This window comes from Motacilla alba, chromosome 20 (assembly GCF_015832195.1).
Source record: "Motacilla alba alba isolate MOTALB_02 chromosome 20, Motacilla_alba_V1.0_pri, whole genome shotgun sequence".
NCBI classification, from domain to species: Eukaryota; Metazoa; Chordata; class Aves; order Passeriformes; family Motacillidae; genus Motacilla; species Motacilla alba.
In genome coordinates this window covers 634,571-656,678 of record NC_052035.1, presented here as the reverse complement: position 1 = coordinate 656,678, position 22,108 = coordinate 634,571, and the positions used below count along the sequence as shown (strand labels likewise).

General features: G+C 43.1%; 1 protein-coding gene across 5 annotated transcripts in view; it reads right to left on the bottom strand.

The window, feature by feature from the left end:
- Positions 1-1,027: 1,027 nt before the first annotated feature.
- Positions 1,028-22,108, bottom strand: part of RALGAPB (Ral GTPase activating protein non-catalytic subunit beta) — a 60,019-nt gene continuing 38,938 nt past the window's right edge. For all 5 annotated transcript variants that reach the window (XM_038158651.1, XM_038158647.1, XM_038158648.1 and 2 more), the window contains 11 exons: positions 20,293-20,399; positions 18,698-18,850; positions 17,871-18,080; positions 16,350-16,508; positions 14,242-14,407; positions 11,369-11,491; positions 10,519-10,655; positions 9,607-9,715; positions 7,129-7,207; positions 6,571-6,719; positions 1,028-4,972 (listed from right to left, as the gene is read on the bottom strand). In XM_038158651.1, the coding sequence (XP_038014579.1) occupies positions 4,779-4,972; positions 6,571-6,719; positions 7,129-7,207; positions 9,607-9,715; positions 10,519-10,655; positions 11,369-11,491; positions 14,242-14,407; positions 16,350-16,508; positions 17,871-18,080; positions 18,698-18,850; positions 20,293-20,399 (1,586 nt within the window). In that variant the 3' untranslated portion in view covers positions 1,028-4,778. The remainder of the gene's footprint in view (positions 4,973-6,570; positions 6,720-7,128; positions 7,208-9,606; positions 9,716-10,518; positions 10,656-11,368; positions 11,492-14,241; positions 14,408-16,349; positions 16,509-17,870; positions 18,081-18,697; positions 18,851-20,292; positions 20,400-22,108) is intronic.

Below are 22,108 nucleotides of genomic sequence, written 5' to 3'. Positions count from 1 at the left end.
AACCAGCCACAGAATGCTCTTTCTGCAACTGGCTCTGCAATTTGGGACTGCAGATGAAGATATTCGACTGCTTATCACTCGTGTTTGTGATTCTTCAGAGATCACTGTGGGACCTGCCTTAACCTTCTGTCCTGGTTTAGGGCAAATCTGGGAAAAGAACCTCCAAAGGGTTCTCTCTGAACCCACCACACCCTCCCTGGAGGACTGTGGTGAGGAGCTTGGGTGGGTGGCACCAGCTGAAGTTACTGAAGATGAAGCCAGCAGAAAAACAAATGTTCATATATCCCAGCTTGAGGTTTATGGACAGTCACTTCAGTGCTTTTGTTCTAGTCCTCAGGTTAGGCAGCTTGGGCAACGCACCAGAGCTGCTGCAAAGGTGAAATCCCAGAGACAGCACAGGGCACCTGCCAGAGAAACAGCCCCTGTACCACAGCAAAGACCAGCAGCGTGTGTAAGTCCTGCAGCCCTGACCCACACTGGGAACTCAACCCCTCCTTAAGGAGCTCAGAGATGGTCCATGGGGATCTGGCTGGATGGCACTAGCAAACCCTCTCTCTAACCCACCCGGTTCCCCAGGGCTCACTCGGTGCATCACCCTCGTGGGACACAGGCCCCATTGCTGCACAGCTCCAAATCCAAAGCTGAGGAGTCCTGTCCTTTCTCCCGTCTCTGTCCAGATAGCAGAGCCCTCACCCTCACAGGACTCTGCACCCGAAGCACACAGCTTCTCCCTGTCCTGGTGGGTGTCCATGACCTAAGATGGGAAGCAGTACATGGAGTGACTGGAGAACACTGGCAGGAGCATCAGGCTCCCTTCAAAAGCCAGTCTTTAATGCTTTCACTCCCCAGACTATTGAGATGCAACATGATTTTCTTACCTATGAGCCTCACTGCTCCCAGAGCTACTGAAGTGCAGAGGGTGTACAATTCTGCTACCTCTAGCTCCTGTTGTCCTGGGAAACATCTTCATTGGACAATTTCAACCAAGGTTTTGGAAAATACTAGAAATTGACCAGTGCAAAGTTACTAGATAAGAATCTTTAAAATTTATTGGACTAATTGTGTTACATTCAATATTTGATGTTTCTCCTGGACAAAGAATTGGCATAAATACAAACAAGCCTTTGTGTGCCTTCCCTAAACAAGTAAGAGATAAAGTACTAGAGACAACAGAACATAGTTCACATCTTTGTATTTACATTTTACCTTTACTTTACAACTTAGTGCCAGGAATATTTACAGAAAAATACAGTAAGAACAGAACGTTCATGTCTTGGCAACATATAGGAATTCATACAAATTGTCTATGATTGAAGCACATGATATCTGGCATTCTCACTTCTAATTGCTCCTGCTAAATCCATGGGGAAAAGGGCTGTGTTTGCCTTCAAAGGTATCACTCAATTACACAATCAGGAAAATGCATCAAATTTGTCTGTGAGGCTGAAATTTAGTTTTCTCCTCTTCCTGGGCATGCAGAACCTTGTGAAAAGAAACTGTGACCCATGGAGAACCCAGCAGGTACAGCCCGGGGCAGCCAGGGCTGCTCCTCCCTCTAGCTTGCTGTAAGGTTCTAATGCCTTCCTAGAAGTACAAGAATGGCTTTTCTTTAAAAGTCTCTATTAAGGTACTAAAATGTAAGTTCAACCCTGTGTTTAACAATGTGGCAGTGGTCACTTCCTGCTCTGTTTAAACAGAATTATGAACCCAAACTGAAAGGTTGGATGAAAAGTGTCCGCAGGTTAATTACTGTGGAACACTTGCAGGTCAGGGGTGAGGGTGGGATCAGCCCTCATGCCCTCTGATGGACAGGGATGCCAACCCAAGCCACTCAAGCATCAAGTCAGGAATTCTATGCAGCAGTTTGTGATATTAAAAAAAAAAATCTGGATTCTTGGATAACTCTTGCAAGTCACCATGGAGATAAACCTCATTTGCTCTGACCCTTCATGGGAAAAGCTCTCAAGACAGTAGCCTGGACTAGCTAAAGTCATTGGAGTTTGGTCAGACGTTGAGAGGAGATGGATGTACTTCCCAGACTGGTGGGATGCATTTTGTTATGAAGCCTGAGACCTCCACACATCCTGGGGAAGGAGTGACAGTCCCTGCAGGCACCCCTGCACTGGCAGTCTGCCCAGGGTGCCCACTGCTGTGACCAGCACCCAGACCATGAGAACTGGCAGCAGTTTTGCATCACAACATTTTTATACTGAACTGTGACTTTCCTGAAGGCTCAACTTTCCAGAGAGCCAATCCCACCACATACAGCCATGTCACACCCCCTATAACCTGCTCACCAGCTGGTTCTACAATTGAACTGATACATGATACATCCATCCCCTGGCATTGGGAGTGGCCACAATGTGCCCAAGTTCCCTTCTTTCCAGACTCCTGCCACGTCCTATCGCTCTCACAGCTGTTACTGCTCTCATGCATGTCTTTAGGTGAACATGGAAATGGACCCAAGACAACCCTTCAGCCAAGCACAGGTCTTTCTAAAGAAAGTAAATCTTCAGGCAGTCTACTTGAAACTATCTGTCAGAAACCACTCAGGGTTTGCCCCAGGGCCCATCCTGCATTCGTGACTGTTCCCGACTGCCTGGCAGCAGCACATGGCAGCTGTGCTGCATCTGCCAGGACTGTAACACTCAGCCACGGTAGGTGGGGTTGCTTTTACACTACCAGTGTGAAGACACAGGGGTTGCTCATGATGTTTATTGGTTACACATGCATTGCTCATGCCTTTTAAACCAGTGAGCTTAAGTGTGTTTGGCCATTAATTAGATCTCATAGGTACATACACAGTGTGGGTAAATTTAGCGTCCGTGCATTAAACTGCTCCTGCCAAGAGTTTGCAGAGGAATGAGGCTGTCCAAGTTCCCTGCACAGCTTGGCCAATGCACCCAAACACTGCCCTGGAGCTCCTTCTGCCACGTGCCACCTGGGCAGCACACAGGTATGGGCCAGCCAGCACACATCCTGATACAGGGCTTTTCTTTGAGTGGTTTCATTTTTCCACTTTTTATTCATCTGGATCAAATTCCAGAGCTCCTGAACCGAGAAGACAGTGCACTTGCTCCCTGCAACAAGCACACATCACCTTGGTTGACCACCTCAAAGTCGTTTCACATGTATTTTTAGGGGCTTGTGTTTCCACAAACTCTTTGTGAAAAACCACATGGAAAGCCAGGAGTGAGGTCTATCCTTGGCAGATAAGCTGTAATGAAACAATTAAGACTGCTTCAGGTCAGAACTGTTGCAAAAAGTAGGTCTGAAATATCAAAATTCAATGTCTGACAAGTATTACAGCAATGCATAGCACTGTAATTAAAACCACTTTGAAAATAATGTGAAGAGCTCCCAAAATTCCTGCTCACTCATCCTCTTCCATTACCTGGTGCTGGAAGCATCAGGATCCTGCTGCTGTCACGCTGCACCTCTCCAGGAGTGTCAGCCACAATTCACTGCAGCAACACCAGATGGGATGTGCCAGGATCCAGAGGTGCTCCCAGGGCTGCTCACGCCCACCCCACTTCAGAGATCCCAACTGTAGCTGTAAACATCTTTTCCCAGCACATCCTTTGAGTCCTGAACATATCAAAGCCACAGGCTGAAAATGAAAACTCCTGACCTAAGTGGAAGGGAAGCACTGCTGGCCAATGTGAGAACATACAGGAGATTCAAAACAACGTGAATTATAACTCGAAAGGGGCTTTTATGGCATGGGAATTAATGGGGAAAAGAAGAATTCGTGAATTTTCTTTTTGAGTTGTTTAGTCTGTTTCACAGAAGCTTCTGAAAAGTGTAGAAGCTGCAAAAACTGCTTATGCTATAAATAATAGGGAGGAGGCAGCCCCAAAATCTCAGATTTCAATCCAATGGAAGGAAGGCAAGTGATGTTTATGCTTTTTATGGAAATGGTGAGGAGGTGATACAGACACTTGAAAATAAATTAAGTAGTTGCATTATAAAACAATTAAAAAATAAAAATCAAGCTACTGAAATTAAATGTGACATTTTGCAACAGACCTGAAAGTCATAACCTTGCTTTTATATAATCAAAAGCTCCATCCAATAATAACTCTTTTTTGAAAGTCAGTTAATTTCAGGTGATGGTGGTTGTCTTGTATGCAGATGGACTCACTCGGAGCCCTGGTGGGAGTGGCCACATACAGCATCTGGGCTTTGGCTTTCAGGGCCTGCTTTCCAAGCCATCTTCCTCCTCTGGCTTCTGCTACACACATGGGTTACACCCAGTGAAGGATCTTCTGTTGAGCACTGAAGGGGGACTCAAAATGTCTTTGAAGTTCTTACAGGGAACGTTAATGCTCTGGAACAGACTCCTCCTCCAAGGAAAGATCCTGCTCTCTTGCCCTTGGACACGTGGGTGCAGCAAGGCATCTAATGGCAGGTTTGTTTGTATTCTTATTTCCATCCTCATATGCAGAGATGGCTTTACTTTGATTGTTTTCCCCTCAGAGCAAGACACCTACAGTTCCTAATTAGTCTGGAAAGGATGACTAGGTGAAGAGATTATTTTGCTAGCATCCAGGAAGACTAGAATTCAGCAATCTTCTGAGGGTAGGTGAATCAATTCAATATCCCAGCTGCAATGTTTTGGATTCATTTCTCATTCCTCCCACATGGTATCTGCTGACTTGTGCTAGAACATGATTTCCTGAATTCCGGAGGGCTGAGAAAATTTGTTGTTGTTATTTAACTGTTTTCATTAGTTTAGCCACCAACCTCTGATCTAATTGTCCTGGAAGGATAATGACCTAGGGGTTGCAGTTCTTGAGCCCAACCTCCTGGAAAAGTGAGGTATAAAACTCTGGCTCCAGCTGCCTGTTCCGGTATTTATTGACAATATCTGCTATTTTCTGTTTTCGGCGGACGTGGGGGGGGTTGTAGGAGTCGCTTTCCAGCCTCTTTCTCCGACAAATATTTATTACTGTCTGTCTCACTAGAAAACCTGAAAAAGAAACAACATTTGAATCAAGTTTAAATTCAGTCCGGCAACCCTCTTCTGGCCTCCCAGGCAAAAACAATTTTGGGTCTAAACCCAGGGAAGACGTTCAGCACCACCAAGTCAAGAACTCTTCTCCATGAAAAGTTGGTAACAGCCATGGTCCCTATGCTTGTAAAGACCTTCACTGTAAAGAAGGAAGAAAGAGACTCACTCAGTGGTACCCTAAACTGACTGGAGGAGAAGGAAGAGTATCCTTTGCTTTACCAGAGCCAAGCAGCTGCCTGGTAGAAACACCCTCAGGACAAGAGGGCAAATCTAGGGCAGCCAATACAAGAGTCACAGTACCACAGCCCCAGCTACACCACACATCTGGACCTTAGGTCATACCAGGTAATTCCAGGGGAGCCCTGAGAATGAAAAAAGTACCTGTCGGTAACTTTTTCCAGTAAGAATTGCAGAGCCTTCCCCTTGGAAAGGAGATGAGGAACGACCTGATGGGTTATGGCTGCAAACAAGTTTCTCTTCCCCTCACTGCCTTGCCGCTTTTGTCACCCCTCTGTAACTCACACTGCTGAGTGCGGATGGAGGAGGAGGCAGGGAATCAAAGTAGTAGCACTCAAAAGCCGGCAGCTAACTTTATCTTATTTTATTCTGAAAGGAAATTTCTATGCTTCTAAGGAAGCATGTATCCCTTACTCCCTTTGCTGTTTCACAAGCTCCTTCTAAAAGACACATGGAGAGGACCTCACTGCACACAAACTACACCTGCTGAACTTAGAGATGAGAAAAATTTCAGTATATTAACAGCCCTGATGCAGCAGAAAAACAAGCCCAACTCTAGGAAAACAAACCTGATAGTTTTTCAGTAAAAGCCACTGCCATCAGCTAAATAAATGTTATTTAAGGGCCCAGGTCTGGCTTCAATTTGCCAATTCCTGAATTAAACATACAAGCCCCAGAATCTGAAAGTCACCTCCAACAGCAGCTTTACGGTTATGTACAGGTATCCTAATGCTCATTACTTCATTTTACTCTGTCCTGTGTACTGCTCTCACTGGGTGGGACTTCCAGTTACTGAAGCTAAATAGTACCAATACCAGGACAGGTCCATGAATCTATCCAGGAACACAGGAAAAGGCAGAGGGCACACATGGAACCTGTTAACACACGCCTGCATGGTATTTTTATTGAACACAAGAAAATCCTCAGTTGCTGTGGTTTTAATCACTGTCTGGCTTCTAAACCAGAGGGAACACACAGCATGCCAGCAAAGTAACAAATTCCATAGCACCCTCTGGTGCACCTTGGTTCTTTGTGCTAAATACCAGGGTCACATTTTGGATCTCTCCTATTTAAACAAGCCCTGTTCCTAGTTCCAGCACTCTCTCCTGCTATTCTGGCGGCCAAATGTTGCCCACCTGCTCCCTCTGCTGTTTCTGCTCCCACTGCTGCTGCAAAAAGCATGGCTTTCACTTGATCAGCAATGCCTAATACTTTTTCCAAAGAAAGATTCCAGATCATGTATTTTGCAGAAATATTATTATTATTAATATTATTTTAAAAGCTCAAAACATGAACATTCCTAAAACCCTTTTGCTTACCAAGAGCTCTCCTACTGACTATCATTCCATCCACCAGTGGGATAACCATGTTGAATTTCCCAGTTGCTCCTTGTAGTTTTATCCTGAATAAGCCAGTGTTTAAAGGATGGATGAAGATCACAGGAACTTCCTTCTCAGGAATGGTAGATCTTAAGGGAAAACCACAACTGTTGAATCAGTTTTAAAGCACTGTTTCAATTAATGACCCCTTTAAGTGTTAAAATAAAGTTTTAAGATGCCTCATGGTTAAGGCAGCAGGATCCTGGGGCATGTTCTGAACCCCCCGAAGGGCTCTGTCAGTTGTGCCATGCCGATGATCTCTGTCCCCACAGGACTGGAGAACCCTGAAGCCCAGGTACAGTGTGTACCCAGTTTTAACCACCTCACAAGGGAGCCAATCAGGAGGGAGGCTCATCACAGACTCAGATAAAACTGCACATTTTCTGTTCTTTAATTTATATTTTATCTGCAGTGATATGAAGAACTCTTTCACTTTTTCAACCAAAAACCAGTCCACTGAGAAATCAATAAAAATAATGAAAATAAGAGTGGCCTTACCTCAGGGAAGTGCTACTATTGGCTGTGGTTTCCACACCAGTGCTAGTCTCAGATACCAGATCAGGGAGGGGGAAGTTTTCTGTAAGAAGAGGATGCATCAAATAAAGTTTATCTAATACAGTTTTGGATTTGTTTTTTTTTTTTTGTGTACAAGGAAAAATTATTTATCATCAGTCAAAACCACGCAGTCCTCAAGCATTTATACCATTAGTGTTCTTGCACAGCTAGCATCTTTGTTTGGCTTCAGCATTCATGGAGGGTACACACACCTCAGCCATCTGCCTGCACTCAACAGATGAGGTCTCAAACCTCAAATTCTCTCAACCCAAAGGTCAAAATCTTTAGAGGAACCATGAAAGCAGGAAGGAGATGAACTACTTCAACCACAAAAAGATCTTTCAAATTATTGTTCACTGCATCTTCACCCATCCACAAGTGATCAGCCTCCAGAATACTGCGAGGAGCATTGAACAATGTCAACCACTCCAACCACAACCAGACCTATGGTTCTCTTGAACCCTGATCCCACAAACGTGATATCCCTCCTCAAATCCAAGCTCTGTGGATCTCTACCATAACCTACAACTCTGCTGCCATGCAATTGGTAACAAAGATGGGATAAGGAACGTGAATGAGGAAAAAGTAAGAACTTGAGTCCCTTAAGGGGATTTGACACTTCCCAACACCTTGTTCAGGGGTTAAGAGATGTTGAGAGTTACTCACAGAAGTACAGTTCAGGCAGCAAGACAGTGCTTCCAGCAGAAGGAGTCTAAGGCCCAAACCCAGATGAGGCCATCAATGCTGGGATGCTAAGGTCACACAACAGCTGGAGGAAGCAGAGGGAGATCATGGCAAGCCATGGACACTCTGAGATGGAGCAAGAGGGAGGACAGGCACTTGGCACCAGGTGATAACCTTGACTACAAAGTGACAGCTTTTCAGTGTCCAGACTCAAAGATGTACCAGAAGCATAAGGCAAAAGCCAAGAACATAAGGAGCATATGGCAGAGCCTCTGGGCTAGGAGTCACTTCCAAGAGCTGTCCTCCCCTCCATCCAACTGCCAGGCTTACTGAGGCTCCCAAACTCATTTCTTCAGCTTCAGGCCCAGAACTCTGGGAGATTCGTATGGCTGCTGAAAGAAACAGTCAAGCAGTCATGCCTGTGTAGCACAGCTGTTGCCCTGGCAGTGAAGGGGGTCTAACTGCCACCCAAGAAGGAAGTGCATCAGGGACACCAGCTTGGAACACACTCTGGGCCAATGTCTAGACAAGGAAATGATGATGCAGAACTTGCTGTCTACTTCCTGATCTCAGTAAGGCTCTGAGGGACATGCTGTGGACAAGGTGGTCTTTCTGAGAATTTATATGTACACTTAACAGGAAGCTTCCTATTGATTGCTGTTCCCATTCCTGTGGTTGCTTTACTCTGGAAGGAACTAAGGCCTTAATTAAGGTCTACCCCTACTGCCAGACTGGGAACCAGGATTAGAAATCAAAGCCAGAATAAAGCCGCAGTTCCTGGCAAGTCTTGCAGACACTGGTGGGTTAGGCCAGTGCACAGAGACTCTCACATAGCACTGAGGCCAGGCCATGGCTTGGAATCAGCACACAAGAAACTCCTGGAGACAAAGAAATCCTCAACACTGCTCACCATGGCCATGCCATGGCTGTAACAGGATAAGCAAAGCTGGGTCTCTCCCAGAGCAGCAGTAACCCGAGGCAGAGCAGAAACACCAAACAAAGAAAGAAAGTTGCATGAGGAGCCGGAGCTTGCCTGAGCAACACAGCAGAAAGGGAGCGTGGAGCAGGCACCCTGAGTGCAGAACAAACAAACCCTCCCCTGATGAGAGAATATGGAGTTCCAAAGGTGCTATCACACCAAAGGAGGATGATAATCCCTCCAGCACAGAAGCAGGAGGTGTCAGAAGCCATTTCTTTTAAAGGAAGAAAACCAGATCCACTCCTAGGAGACAACAGCTAAGGAGGACTCAAAAGCAGAGGAACACACCCGCCTTGTGTGCTGAGCTTAAGAAGGTTCATTACAGCATTTCACAGGTACTGCCAGGGCTAAAGGAAACTTCAGACCTCCATATGCCAGTGATTCAGGTACACCCTTATGGATCACAACTCAAATACTGAAGAACTGATTCAGAATCTTAGTGTTGTTATAGACATTCATAAAGACTTATTTTGATTGTTAGGGTGGTGAGGCCCTGGCACAGGTTGCCCAGAGAAGCTGTGGCTGCTCCATCCCAGGAAAGGTTCAGGCTGGATGGGGCTTAGAGCAACCTGGTTTAGTGGAAGGTGTCCCTACACATGGAAGGGGGTTGGGACTAGATGAGCTTTAAGGTTCCCTCCAATTCAAACCAGTCTGTGGTTCCATGACCTAGCATTTTATTTAATTTAAAAAAGAACAGGGTTTTTCCTCTGATTCCTGCCCTGCTGTTACTTTAGTGGACAGTTAGAAGTTGTACATACCTATATCATCGTAACGTTCCACCCAGACCACATACACTTTGGTTTCAGGTCCCATTGGTGGAATGGTTCGGCCCTGAGGCATCCTCTTGGATCTAGAAGTAGGACTGAGCTGTTTCAAACATAAGAGAAGAGTAGCATTTTCAAAGATCATGAATCCAGTAATGCAGTCAACAAATATTTCCCAGCTGCTCCTCAGTCATTCATATCTCAGCCAGGTAGAGCCTCTGCTAGCTGTTGAGCAGGCACAGCTGTGCTGGAATTACTCACTGCAATCTGGGTCACCAACCTACTAGTATTCAATATAAACTAATATATATATAAAATCAACCTTGAATCAGTTAGAAGTTTTTCTTAACGTTCTTGAAGACCTTAAATGAAAAACTAAATATACATTTGGAAGTGAATTTTAAACAAGTAATCAGCAGTAATAAGTCTTTTGCTTACAGATACAACAGTTCATGGTTTTCTGCTTTGTTAGTGTAGAAAAGCAACTTCTGGTACTTCAGACATAACTGACACTGTTTGTAACTGGGTAGGTAAGAAAAGTGTTCGTGTCTATCCATCCTCAATTTCCAAGCATGGATTTGAGGCTGAATTACTCTGTAAATATTGCATATACTCTTTCCTGCACATGTTTTAAGATTTCAGGATGCAGAGTATTACCACTTCGCATGTCTAAGTGTTATATTTAAGTAATGTAATCTTGCTATCTCCTACTGTAGAGGCAAATTCTGGCAGGACCAAAGCAGATATCAAAGATTAATGGCAAGAAACAAGTAGCTCTACACAACAGGAAACCAAATCATAGACTATCAAAAATCCTGAGCATTGCCAGCATGCTTCTTAAAAGGAAAAAAAAAAAAAAAAAAAAAAAAAAAAAGGCACCATTTTTCAATGCAAGTTTTGCCTTACCCGCTGGGAGGGATTAAGATTGTCTGTATGACTGGGGAAGAGTTCAAGCGTCAGAGGCTGCTGCTTCAATATTCCTGGCAGCAGATCCATGTTGGAGTCACTTTCTTGGTCAGAGACACTGCTTTCCAGTGAATCAGCTGTAAGACAAAAGAAAAAAAGATGGGTTTTGTCTATTCTTCCACCAAAAAAATTAAGCTGCCGTCATATATAAGGTTTTGATACTAAAATGTAAGGCTTTTGAAGCTAGATGTGCATAAATGTATGGTCAAATCAATATAGTCCTCATAAGCAGGAAGATAAGTTAGGAGATAACTGCCTGTTATTCCAGAAACAGACTGCCAATAAAGCACTCCTATGGGCTTACACACATCCCAGCAATTTCCTATAGAACAGAGTCTCCTCCTTCCTTTGGCTACACCATATTTTATTCCAGGCAACTTTTAGCATGCCAAGGATGCCACAAAAGCTGTTGCTTTTCTACTTAGCAGTGGTACAAACACTCCTGTATGTTCTGCAGGAGCACATCACTGACAGGAAAGGAAAAAAAAAAATAGGCATCACCAGTTAATGGTGAACCACGTGTCCAACCTAAAGCACCCTGGCAACAACAAAACTGCTGTGCATGCCTGGACATCTACTGAGGTACAGAGAAGGGTACAGAACAGATGCCATGTCTGGAAGGAGTTTAAGGATTAGAATGCTGTAATTAAAACGTCCACACCTTTCTGACAAGGATCTTGCTAAACACACTGCTTAGTTAATTTATTTAGGTTTTGCTTCTGAAAGAGTTCTCAAACAAAAGAAAATGTTGGTTTAATTTTTGTATAGAGCATGTACAGACAGATCTTACTCAGGGATTCCACTGGTGATGGGACAACAAAGGCGATTTCTGTCAGGGCATCTGCATAATACAGCACCTTCTTCTGCCCATTGAAGATACTTGCCCCAACATCTTCTGAGATAATTAGATCATCTGAAATGGACAGAAAATGGCAGTTCAGCCAGAAGGAAGCTCTACTTCTTTATACTCTGCATCAGAAACAACCTTCAAATACAAGGTGTAATCAATGAGAAGAAATCATGAAAATGTCATTTTAAAATTAAAAGAGTCAAATCTCATGGCTAACAACCTTTCTCAGATAAATATTTTTACTATCTTGAAGGAAAAGGTATTTTGGGTTGGGAGTGGCTTCATTTTGAACACATTTCCAATGTACTGGATTCTTTATTTCCTGGTACTCTAGTAAGCACATCTGCCACAAGAATACATCTACTATCTACTTCTGAGCATTCTGTCCAGCAACATCATACAGTTAGTCATCCAATTTTCAAAGGATTCTAACATTTATCATTTCAGTCTGATACTACTCTAGAATTTCAAGCCAGTTTCTACAGGCTCTCCTCAGTCTTTTCTCTGTCAAGCAGAGTTAGAAAAAGATCCGTCACCAATCAATGCAAGAAAGGCCCCCATTTTCAGTCCCCACTGATTCCCTCACCACAAGTGGCCAATACAGGCTGTCAGAGCAGAGAAAGAACTTCCCTCCCCCCTTTTCCTTCCCCATGTCAACTCCAGAAAGAGTAGCTATGACTTTAAAATGAATTGTTTCTCTGATCCAGTTTACAGAAGGGTTCCTGGGATAGCTGCCCCAGCAAAGACACTGGAGCAGTGAAATTCAGCATACTGACAGGGAAGTGGCCAGAGACATGTTGAAGACTGAAGACTCCAAGCCATTCTTCAGCATCAGGAAAAGATTCCCACATCTCCAGTGCACAGGCTCCCAAGGAGCAGCACCACAACTCAAACCCATCTCTTCAGGAATTTCTTTGATTTTTGGGGTGCTGCAGGGAAACATTCCCATGAAATTATTTTAACCACAACTCACCAGAAGCTATTTTAGACTCACAGAATCATTGAGGTTGGAGATCACTGAGTCCAACTGTTAGCTCAGCACTGCCAAACACATTACTAACCCATGTCCCCAAGTCCCACATCTGCACAGCTTCTAAATCCCTCCAGGGATGGTGACTCCACCACTGTCCTGGGGAGCCTGTGCTAGTGCCTGACCACCCCTTCCATAAAGAAATTATCCTTAATAGCCAACTTAAATCTGCATTGAGGCTATTTCCTCTCATTGTGTCATTCATTACCTGGGATACTGACCCTGACCTGGCTACAATGCTTTTCAGTAGAGAGCAAGAAGGCCTCTCCTGAGCTTCCTTTTCTCCAGGCTGAGCTCCCCCAGCTCCCTCAGCTGCTCCTTATCAGATCTGTGCTCCAGCCCATTCACTAGCAGAACCAGATTAGAAGTAACCTGCCCTTCCTCCCTTCAATTTCTGAATGCTTTTTCTGTTTCCTTCTTCCCTGAGCTGGTTGAATTAATTCAGTTATTTAGTGGTCTGTGTTTTCATTCAAATGGCTGAAAAAATTCGAGCTGAAAAGTCCACACCAAACCAGGTCCCTTGCTAATTCAGGGACCTGCCTTCTGCAGTTGTTCTGACACAGCCACTGCAAAGGGAGGTCAGAGGGCTCTGCCTCTGAGAAAGCACAGCCTGACCCTGTCCTTAAAGCAAAATTAAATCCAGACCTGGCCATTCTGTAATCCATCCTGACTTGCTCAGAGAAAGCAATGCCTCTGTACTCTAACCTCTCCTGAACACATCCAGCCTTCTGTGGTTTGTACTTTTATTCCATAACTGAAGGGAGAAGCCTGCAGATACAGGTGAAGGGCACTCCTAAGACACAGTGAATGGACAGCAGAGAAGTGCTGCTTAAGCACCTGCAGCTGTAATAGTGTCACACCTGATGGCAATATCAGGTCAAGGATGATGAACAAGCTGCACCAGCCTTGCCACTGCCTTTGGGTGGTGCACCAGAGGCTGTGGCTCTGGAGATAACCCAGAACAGGCCTGGGCCTTGGAGTAGTGACACTGAAACCAGCCCAGACACTACCAATTCCCAGAGGATCTGGATCAAGTTGTCCAAGGGAGAAGCTAACCCAACCCCCAGTTTCCCATCCTCACATAGTAGCTCACATTCCTGAGGATCATTTTGGGTGACAGAATGGGGAGAGGGTGGTATATGACAAGCTCAGGGTAGGAGTTGCTCTGGAGGAAAAAAGCAGAGCCAATGAAGCAAAACAGAGAGCCATGTGGGGGTTCCAACACCTCCAGGACCTATAAACAGCAGCTTGAGTCAATATTTCATTTTAATCTACTTAGAGAACACTAAAAAAAAAAATCACACTGTATTTCAAGCATTTTTGCCAATACACAGAACAATCTGCAATAGATTTCACCTGAATACTGGTTTGGAATAATGTATTAAAGACTCTTCAAATCTTAAAAAATATAGCCCAGAGGTATTTTTTTTGCTGAGGCTACTTCCTCCCAACAACATACAGACATTAGTTTTGCTCACTCTGACTTGAAGCTTCATTTAATATCTACACATTTCTTTCCAGCAATCATTAATAAAAAAATTATCATTAATTTATCATTAATTAAAAAAATCAACCAAACAACCCCCAAATCAAAAAACAACAACAAAATAACAACAAAACAAAAAAACCCAAACAACAAACCATCACCAAAATAACCCACCAAAAACAAACAAAAAAACCACCAAAAAAAAGTGCACCAGTGTTCACACAGGAGCAAAAAAATTGTCTTCTAAAGGAGCCTAAACATTTTAATTTACTACAAAGGACATTTACTATGTCTTACCTTGCTCAGGTCCCTCTTCATCACTGCAGCTGTTAATTGACCAGCTTGTTGAGACGTGACCAGTCCACCCAGGGTGCTTCCCAACATCAACAGACCAGCCAAGAGACAGTAAGAACTCCAGGAAATGAGGCTGAACAATTCTGGAAGACTCCATGTTCTTTAGGATCTGAAACCACCAGCCAGCACCACGTTGGTACAGAAGCAGGAAACAAGTCTCTTCCTCCCCAGCTTTTTAATTAAATTTTTGTCACCAACTTGGTTTTGCCCAAATATAGCTACAGAACAAGCCTGGAACCCCAGACTTTCTACATGGACATTACTCCCTGCTCCTCAGCATCTCCCTACCCTGCTTGGCCTTGTCCTATTCAATCAACTTGGTTTTCTGCCAGCATTTTCAAAGCCTGTAAATCAGTGAATTAAACGGCTGGAAATTTTGAGACTCAAGCACCGATCAGAAAAAACACTGAGTACCCAGTGCAGAACCTGCATTTGCACCAAAGGTAACACAAGGGTTTTCTAGACAGTTTTCACTATTAGACCATGTTAAAATTTGAGGAGAAAGGTATTTTCCTCACTACTCACCTGTACATGACACAGAGTGCTTTAAAGGGCAGGTATCACAGCACATTGAAGTATGAAACAGATTTTCCAAATCAATTTTCAGTAGCATTGAATGTGCACTTAAACATCACACTGTACTTTAATCCAAACATCACACTTAAACTTTTAATTCTACTTCTGGCAGAGATCTGGGATGTTTCCACACGTTAAGGCAATTTTTATCTCATTATGACCAAGTGAGAGTTGAGCCCTTCACCAAACAGCACACAAGGACACGTGTGATTTGGATACCAGAATCATTGGGGTTGGTGGAACAAACAATCCATTCATCCTTTCCAGGCCATGCAGGCATTTTTTTTGTGGCAGAAGCATCAATCATTTTTGCTTGTGTAGGGGCAGAACACTGGGACACAGGCTCCAACAAAGTAGAAATTGCAGGGATGGGCGCTGGAAGGAAAGCTTTCAGGCTGGAGGCTTTGTGTAGCCACATAGTCCTGACACTCCATCCTAATGCCTCATACAGTGTTCAGCAGTGACTAGACACATTGCATAGAAATATTATTAATCCTCATTACTGACACATTGAAACCATAGCTGTGCTTCAGAAAAAGTCAGTGTGAGTGTGGGCTGGAAGACATAAGAGCTCCATAAGAGCATATAAACATTCTGCTAGTTCAGCAAGTGCATGTCTCAAGTCAAAGGCAGACCTAGCATATCTTGTTTCATAGCTGACTTTGCAGATGAAAAGATTCTGCACTGGCTACTCTGAATGACAATTTGAACACTCACAGACAGATGATCCTGGTTTCAAGAATTGTGTCCCACACCAAAGTAGAAGGTGCTGCAGTGTCCTGCCAATTGTGCATTCACAGTGGCACAAGGAGTTGGCACAATGATTTATTACGGAAGCCACACTTCTACTCTTTACTACAAGAGTTATGAATGGAATGAGAAGGTATTAGAGAAATATCTTTTCCTAATGAGCCCATTAACCCTCTTAGCATGTTTCTAGGTCACAAAGAAGTCACAACTTAGATTTGCACAAATTAACCTGATTAACCTAATCACCTTTGAATAAATATTATAGCATAAAGACTTACAATGCAATAATACTTCCTTACTTGCAGAAATTTTTTCATTCCTTTAACATGTGCTTAGCATTAGAATGAAACCAAACTACCTTGACATTGCTCATTGCTGGAACAAACTGCAACCTTCCCTGCAAGCTGAGCCAACAAGCTGAAATGCCTTTCTGATCTGAATCTTTGAACTCTACAAATAAGGACAATAAGGACAGAACAGACAATAAAATACTATTAATATTATAATATATCTCTTATCTATATTTTAAAATATAGTAATTTTTTACAATAATCCTAAGTGTGAGCAACATACTTCAATGGACAGATGAAGGCAGTATGCAGTGACTTGTAGCTCACACTGGTCCTGACACTCCACTCTAATCACCAGCACTGATGCTCTACTCACTTGGAAACTACTAGAAACAAGACAATACAGACTAACGGGCACTCTACACTTTCACTTACCTCCTGGCTAGTTTTCTGGCCTGCCTTCATGTAGAAAATGAAAACAGTATCAAAAGGACGACAAGGTAACAAATCCAAGTAGCCAAGGTCATCAAAAAACCCAGGAAGAGCAGAGTCAAGTGCAATCAGGTGAGGAGGTAGACGACTGTTAGTAGGTTCCTGCCCAATAGACAGAGATCAACAGCTTAAAAACCCATCTTTCTTAATTGAAAGGTCTTTATGGCTTCAGTGGCAATCCACTAAAATATAAAAAGTCAGTTTTCCTTCTCTAAGAGCAAAATTATACAGGGGCTTCTGATGCAATATAATCTTGTCACTGTAAATGAGTAATAGCAAGCATAACAGGTTGACAATTCGTTGCATTCCACTCTCATTAAATAAAAGTGGTGCTTTGCCAGTGAGAGACATAATATTTTGCTCAAGAAGAACACACAACAAAACCAGCAGATGCTTTCAGAATATCACAGCTATGCACACAGTTGCATGTGCGGTTTCAGATTAACTTAACTTAAATACCAGTGATATGTAATATACTGAGCACTTTCAGACATTTTTGCAAATGCTCTATTGTCTACTTTTCCTGACAGTTTTCTGGAAGGAAAAGCAACAAATACAAGGGAGACTCCATAGGTAAGAGGCAGAATTTCAAATTAAGTATATGGATCGCCTCTAAAAATAATAATTTTAGTTTTAAAAAGAAACCTCTACATCCACAGTGGTGTTACATTTTAGTTAAATGGTATGCTTTGTCTCACCCCTCGAAAAAGTATGGTTCATTCCAAGCTGTGATCCTCCCCTGCAGTATCATGTATCTGTAATCCCATTGCCCCAAGTCTTACTCCAACCCACTTTGAATCTCCCTCTTAAACTGTGTGAGGGAGACAGAACCCTCTCTCTTGGCCCCTGTTCTCCCTAGGCTCTCCCTCCCTCCCCCTTCCCCCCTTCTCCCTCAGAAACCATGCTGCTCCCAGGGGTGGGACCCCCAATAAATCTTCATCTAATCAGCATCCTCAGAAGCCGTGTGGAGTCTCTTTACTAGCCTGCTGCTACCAGCCAAGATACTGCTTAGGGGGGGCCCCCTCCAGGGACTACCAAACAAACTGCAACAATCCACTACGTACCAAGTGTTTATGTATGATTAAACCACCTCAGCACAACCACCTCTGAAGCAAAACTTCTATGGTAGTTATATTTCAGAGAGTCTTCAAGGGCCACCCCAAAACCTAACTCAAGTGTTGGAACAATTTTAAGCGTGAACATTTGAGTGTGATGACTTATGGACCCACTAAAAACAAAAATGCTGTATTCAGAGCATTTTCAACTTGAGGCCCAGCCTTTCACAACCTTGCTCTGAATCCTGGAATACTGGAATCTAGCACTTGATTTGATTAGACTGCAGCTGAACAGTAGCTGGAAGTACATAGATGATCTTCCACTAAACAAAACTTTTTTCTCCCATTCGTCAAGTCAGATCACATGGGAACTAGACGAACTGCACAACACCAAGAGGTACCACATCACCTTCAATGCCTCTAACGAGAGGAACCCGAAGTGAGAGAGGAACAGACGTGCTGTCTGGAACTCCTGTGCTGGTGGCGGAGGCTTACACTCCGTAATGGGATCAGGAAAGCTCTTCTTCCGCCACTCCTCTTCACTTCTCTGATCTATGGAAGTCTCAAAGACAATCTGCTGAGCCATGCCATTCCTCAGCTTCTCATGGCGCTCTTCGAGCTGGAAAACATTGTGTGAACTGCTGATGTCACCAAAATCACAAAGATCCACTAAGAAAACAATTCCATCACTTAGGAAAGCTCAACAGCAGCAGCTGCAGTCTACCATCAGAATGGTTACTAAAACACTTTCAAAAAGACCTTGCAATACTGCAAAGTGAGCACCTAAACACCCTGTTGGCATAGGAGAGCTCTGTGAATATCCAGTATCAGCTATGGCTTCTCCTATTCAAGAGGACAGAAACTAAAACAAATACGATCCTGTGAAACTTCAAAATATGAGACATGCACTCTCTTCTTCCCCCAAAAAGGTCTCAAAAAAGACCCTTCTATTTCCCCAGAAGAAGCAACAAATGCAAGTCATTGTTTCCTACAGTACCAGGATATAAGGATCAGTAATAAGACATGTTGAGCAGTACCTCCCAAATAACAAAACCAAAGCATTGGCATCTTCCTGGAGAAGGTGCATATATTTAACTAATTTGCAGAGGTTATTATTCCATTAATATGAAATTGGATAAGCCAAAGAGTAAAACTATTTACACTAAGACGTAAGTGCACGACTCATGAACAGACCAAAACCCCAAGATCAAAATCAAGTCAGAGACAGTTAATTACTTCCTGATTCACGATTTCATGTAAATCTGGAATGCTCAAGTCAGCTTTCACAAATGGAATCTTGTCCACTTCTTCAGGAAAAGGGCGTTGTTTCACACTGTGTTTCAACCCAACATCATTTTTAGGAGCTGGTCTAGGTTCTGGTACAAATGTCTGACAAAAAAAGGTTGTTTTTACATTCAAGGTATTGCATCAATAGACAATATTGTAACAGACGAAAAAGATTTTCCCTCCCCACCAAAACAACAATAATCTATTAGTGAGCAGCATTATCAAAACCATTAAATACTTGAAACTAATAGACTTTTATTAAAAATATGACTGTAAACTTTAAAAAAACCCAACTGTCCATTTTGAAATCTACAAATCCTGCTAAGCATCTAGCCTGTAAAGAGCTGCAAACCCCCCCCAAAAAAAAAAAAAAAAAGCAAGCTTACATCTTATTTTCAGCCCATTCTAACAGTATTCAGAGAAAGCTGGCAACAATTTGAGAAGCTACATTTCAACCCTCCCGACTGTGATGATCACAACAAGCCAAGGCCTCAAAGACAGCACCAATGCTGTGGGTCAGGAGATGCACTGCCAGCTCCAAGCAAGCAAGACCTTTATGGCATATTCTATGTTGTCTTCTAAGTTTACTACTGATTATATTTCAAAAGTGCAAAACCATTAACAATTATATTATAGAATGCCTTCAAGATGGAAAAGTTCCCTTAAAACTGGTGAGGAGGTCAGCAGTCAGATCATGGCTTGCCCTTTAGTGAAGGAGGTAGCACACCCAGACTGAGATTATTTAGTCAAGGGTCTCAGTTCCAGAGATAGCAGAGCTCCAAACACATCCTGCATGGTCTTCCCAAAGGCTGCTTTGCAGAGACCACATTCATCTAAATGTGAACATGCCAACTGAGACTGACAAGTCCTCATTTCAGCTACATTAGTGCCTTTTCTTTTACTGAGGGTCATGAAAAGAGTTTAAAGATTTGGAGAAGTTCACAGACAGAAATTCTCATGACAAGAGTACATGCTCCATTAGACAACTGCAGTAAGAAATTTTACTGTAAAGTAAGACTGAGGTATTTCTCCTCCACCATTCCTCTCCAGAGCTGTTCCAGAGTCCCTCTAGGTATTTTTTTCACAGCAGGTTTACAGCCATCTTTGCAACATCAGGCTTTGTAGCTTGAAGACCTGTTCTCTCTGCAGCACCACATTCTAGATCTCCAGACTTCACTCTCTCTGTTGCAAGGGCTTTGTCTGACACCTGAAAACTAGCCCTGCCTACACACTAAATACACTGTACCTTATCCGATCACTTCAGAAGATGCTTTCAGAAAAAAAAAGACAAAAAAAAAAAAGAGAACTCTCCCTCCCTTAAGCAAGTCTGCAAGTCGAGAAAGCAACAGCACTTTCACAGCCTGCAGTTAATATTAATCACAAGTGGTAAAGAGTCACCAGAGATGTGGCACATTACCTACAGCTAAAGGCCCTATGGCTCAACCTTAATGCATGATCACCAGCTCTGGGGGCCTGTCTCACATTAGTGGAATTTCTGCTGAACATCTCTAATTAAAGATTTCTTTACAGGCTTTGATAGAGACCTTTTGATTTGCTTTAGCTCCTCTTGGTAAAAGACAGAGTTGCTGGGCCCATGCAAATCTTCCAGATGTCCCACGAATCAAAACCGTGACAGAGGGGAAAGAGTCATCTGCAAAGCACATGGGTAAAGAGAATAAGACATCATCATATACTGCAAACAGTTCACTGTGTAATCATTCAACAAGAAGAAAATGCAGGCATGACAGTAAAGGTTTTTCTTTCATGGTTAACTCCTCCCTGACACTGAAGAAAACTCCCAGTGAGAATCAAGCAAATCTCTCTGCAGCAGCTAGTGCTAGTCTACTATGTCAGTTCAATACTTGCCAGCTCAGTTTCATCATTAAAAGCAACTTTTGTCCAAGTTCATGCAAATCACAATTTCTCCAAATACCTCCAAAGAGATCAAAGATTGTTAAGTCACTGCCTGTTTAGGTGAGACAATGACCATATGGAGACACCATTTCCATGATGCTTCCATGACCTCCTGCAAAAGTTCCTCACAAATAGCAGCCATAAGAACAGTGGAAGGACAAAAGATAATGGTCAAATAAAGACTCAGAAGATTCTGACTCCACATCACGGAAAATTTTTCCCCACAAGGAATAGGGACACAGAGAAGTGGTTCTCTCAGGTTTGCAAGACCCACTTGGGCAACATCAGGTCGTGTTATCCTGGTCCAAATCCAGTGCTGGCCTTGTCTACAGCAGGAGGTCAGACTACAGAGTCCTTAGGTGCCTTTCTACTGGCACAATGATGGTTTTAAGATTGCAGAGATTTCAGTCTTCCTTCAAGATTTAAAAGGCTTCCAATATTAGTCTTAGCCTTAGATGAGATCATCATACTTCATCATAAGCTTTTCTTCTTAAAGGTATTTGCATTTATCTTTTGTGCACATAAACCACACACTGGCACCATCAGGTAATGAGCAGAACTCTATTCCTTCCCCAGTATTTCCTGGGAAGTTCAGGGTGCAGCACAGCCTATGCACACCCTGTACATAAACACAGAGAGAATCCAAACCAGCTCCTCAGTCACTCACTTCCATGATCTGCCTCAGAACTGGCCTGATGTACTTGTGCATTATTGCATTTAATCTTATAATTCAAAGGGGATTTGTAAGCAAGTTATACACAGCAAGAAAAGATAATCTAACTTTTGATTACAACAGCTTTGCAGGATTCCACAGTAACACATTTAGCAAAGGCAGAGTGAGAATGAGAATTGCTTAGCATGCTCTAATCCACTCCAGTCAGGAACACACTTGCTCCAACACAGACTGGGGGTGGACATGTGGCAATGGCTCCCAGCATTGTCACTTCCTGTAAGATCTATTCAGTGATTCTCAACATGGTCAGAGCACTCTGGACAGCAACTCAGCTTCTCAGCACTAGTTTGTGCAGTTCTGTGCAATATCTGCTTTCAAGATTAGTTTTTAGGCTCAATCCTATCTACAGATGAGGAAAATGTATTAGGGACAGTACATCAGCCCTAACATAATTAGTCTTTAACTGAGGTAACATGTTAAAGAATTTTCATCTGTTCTATTAGGCAACATCACGAGACGTGAAGACTTACGGGATCAGTTATTCTGTTCAAAGCATCATGTAATACCAGATTTTTGTAATAGAAGTTCCTGATGGTCAAAGTCTATGAGGCTGAAATGAGTTAGGCTCAGCTGTGAAAGGCAACACCCTGTGACAAATCTCCTTTATAGGAGGTGTCATTGACAGAACAGGATCAGACATGGGGAAGTTTTAACAGCTCCTAAGCAACTAAAACCACCTGAGCTGAAAGCATCCACAGAAATATGCAGTAATA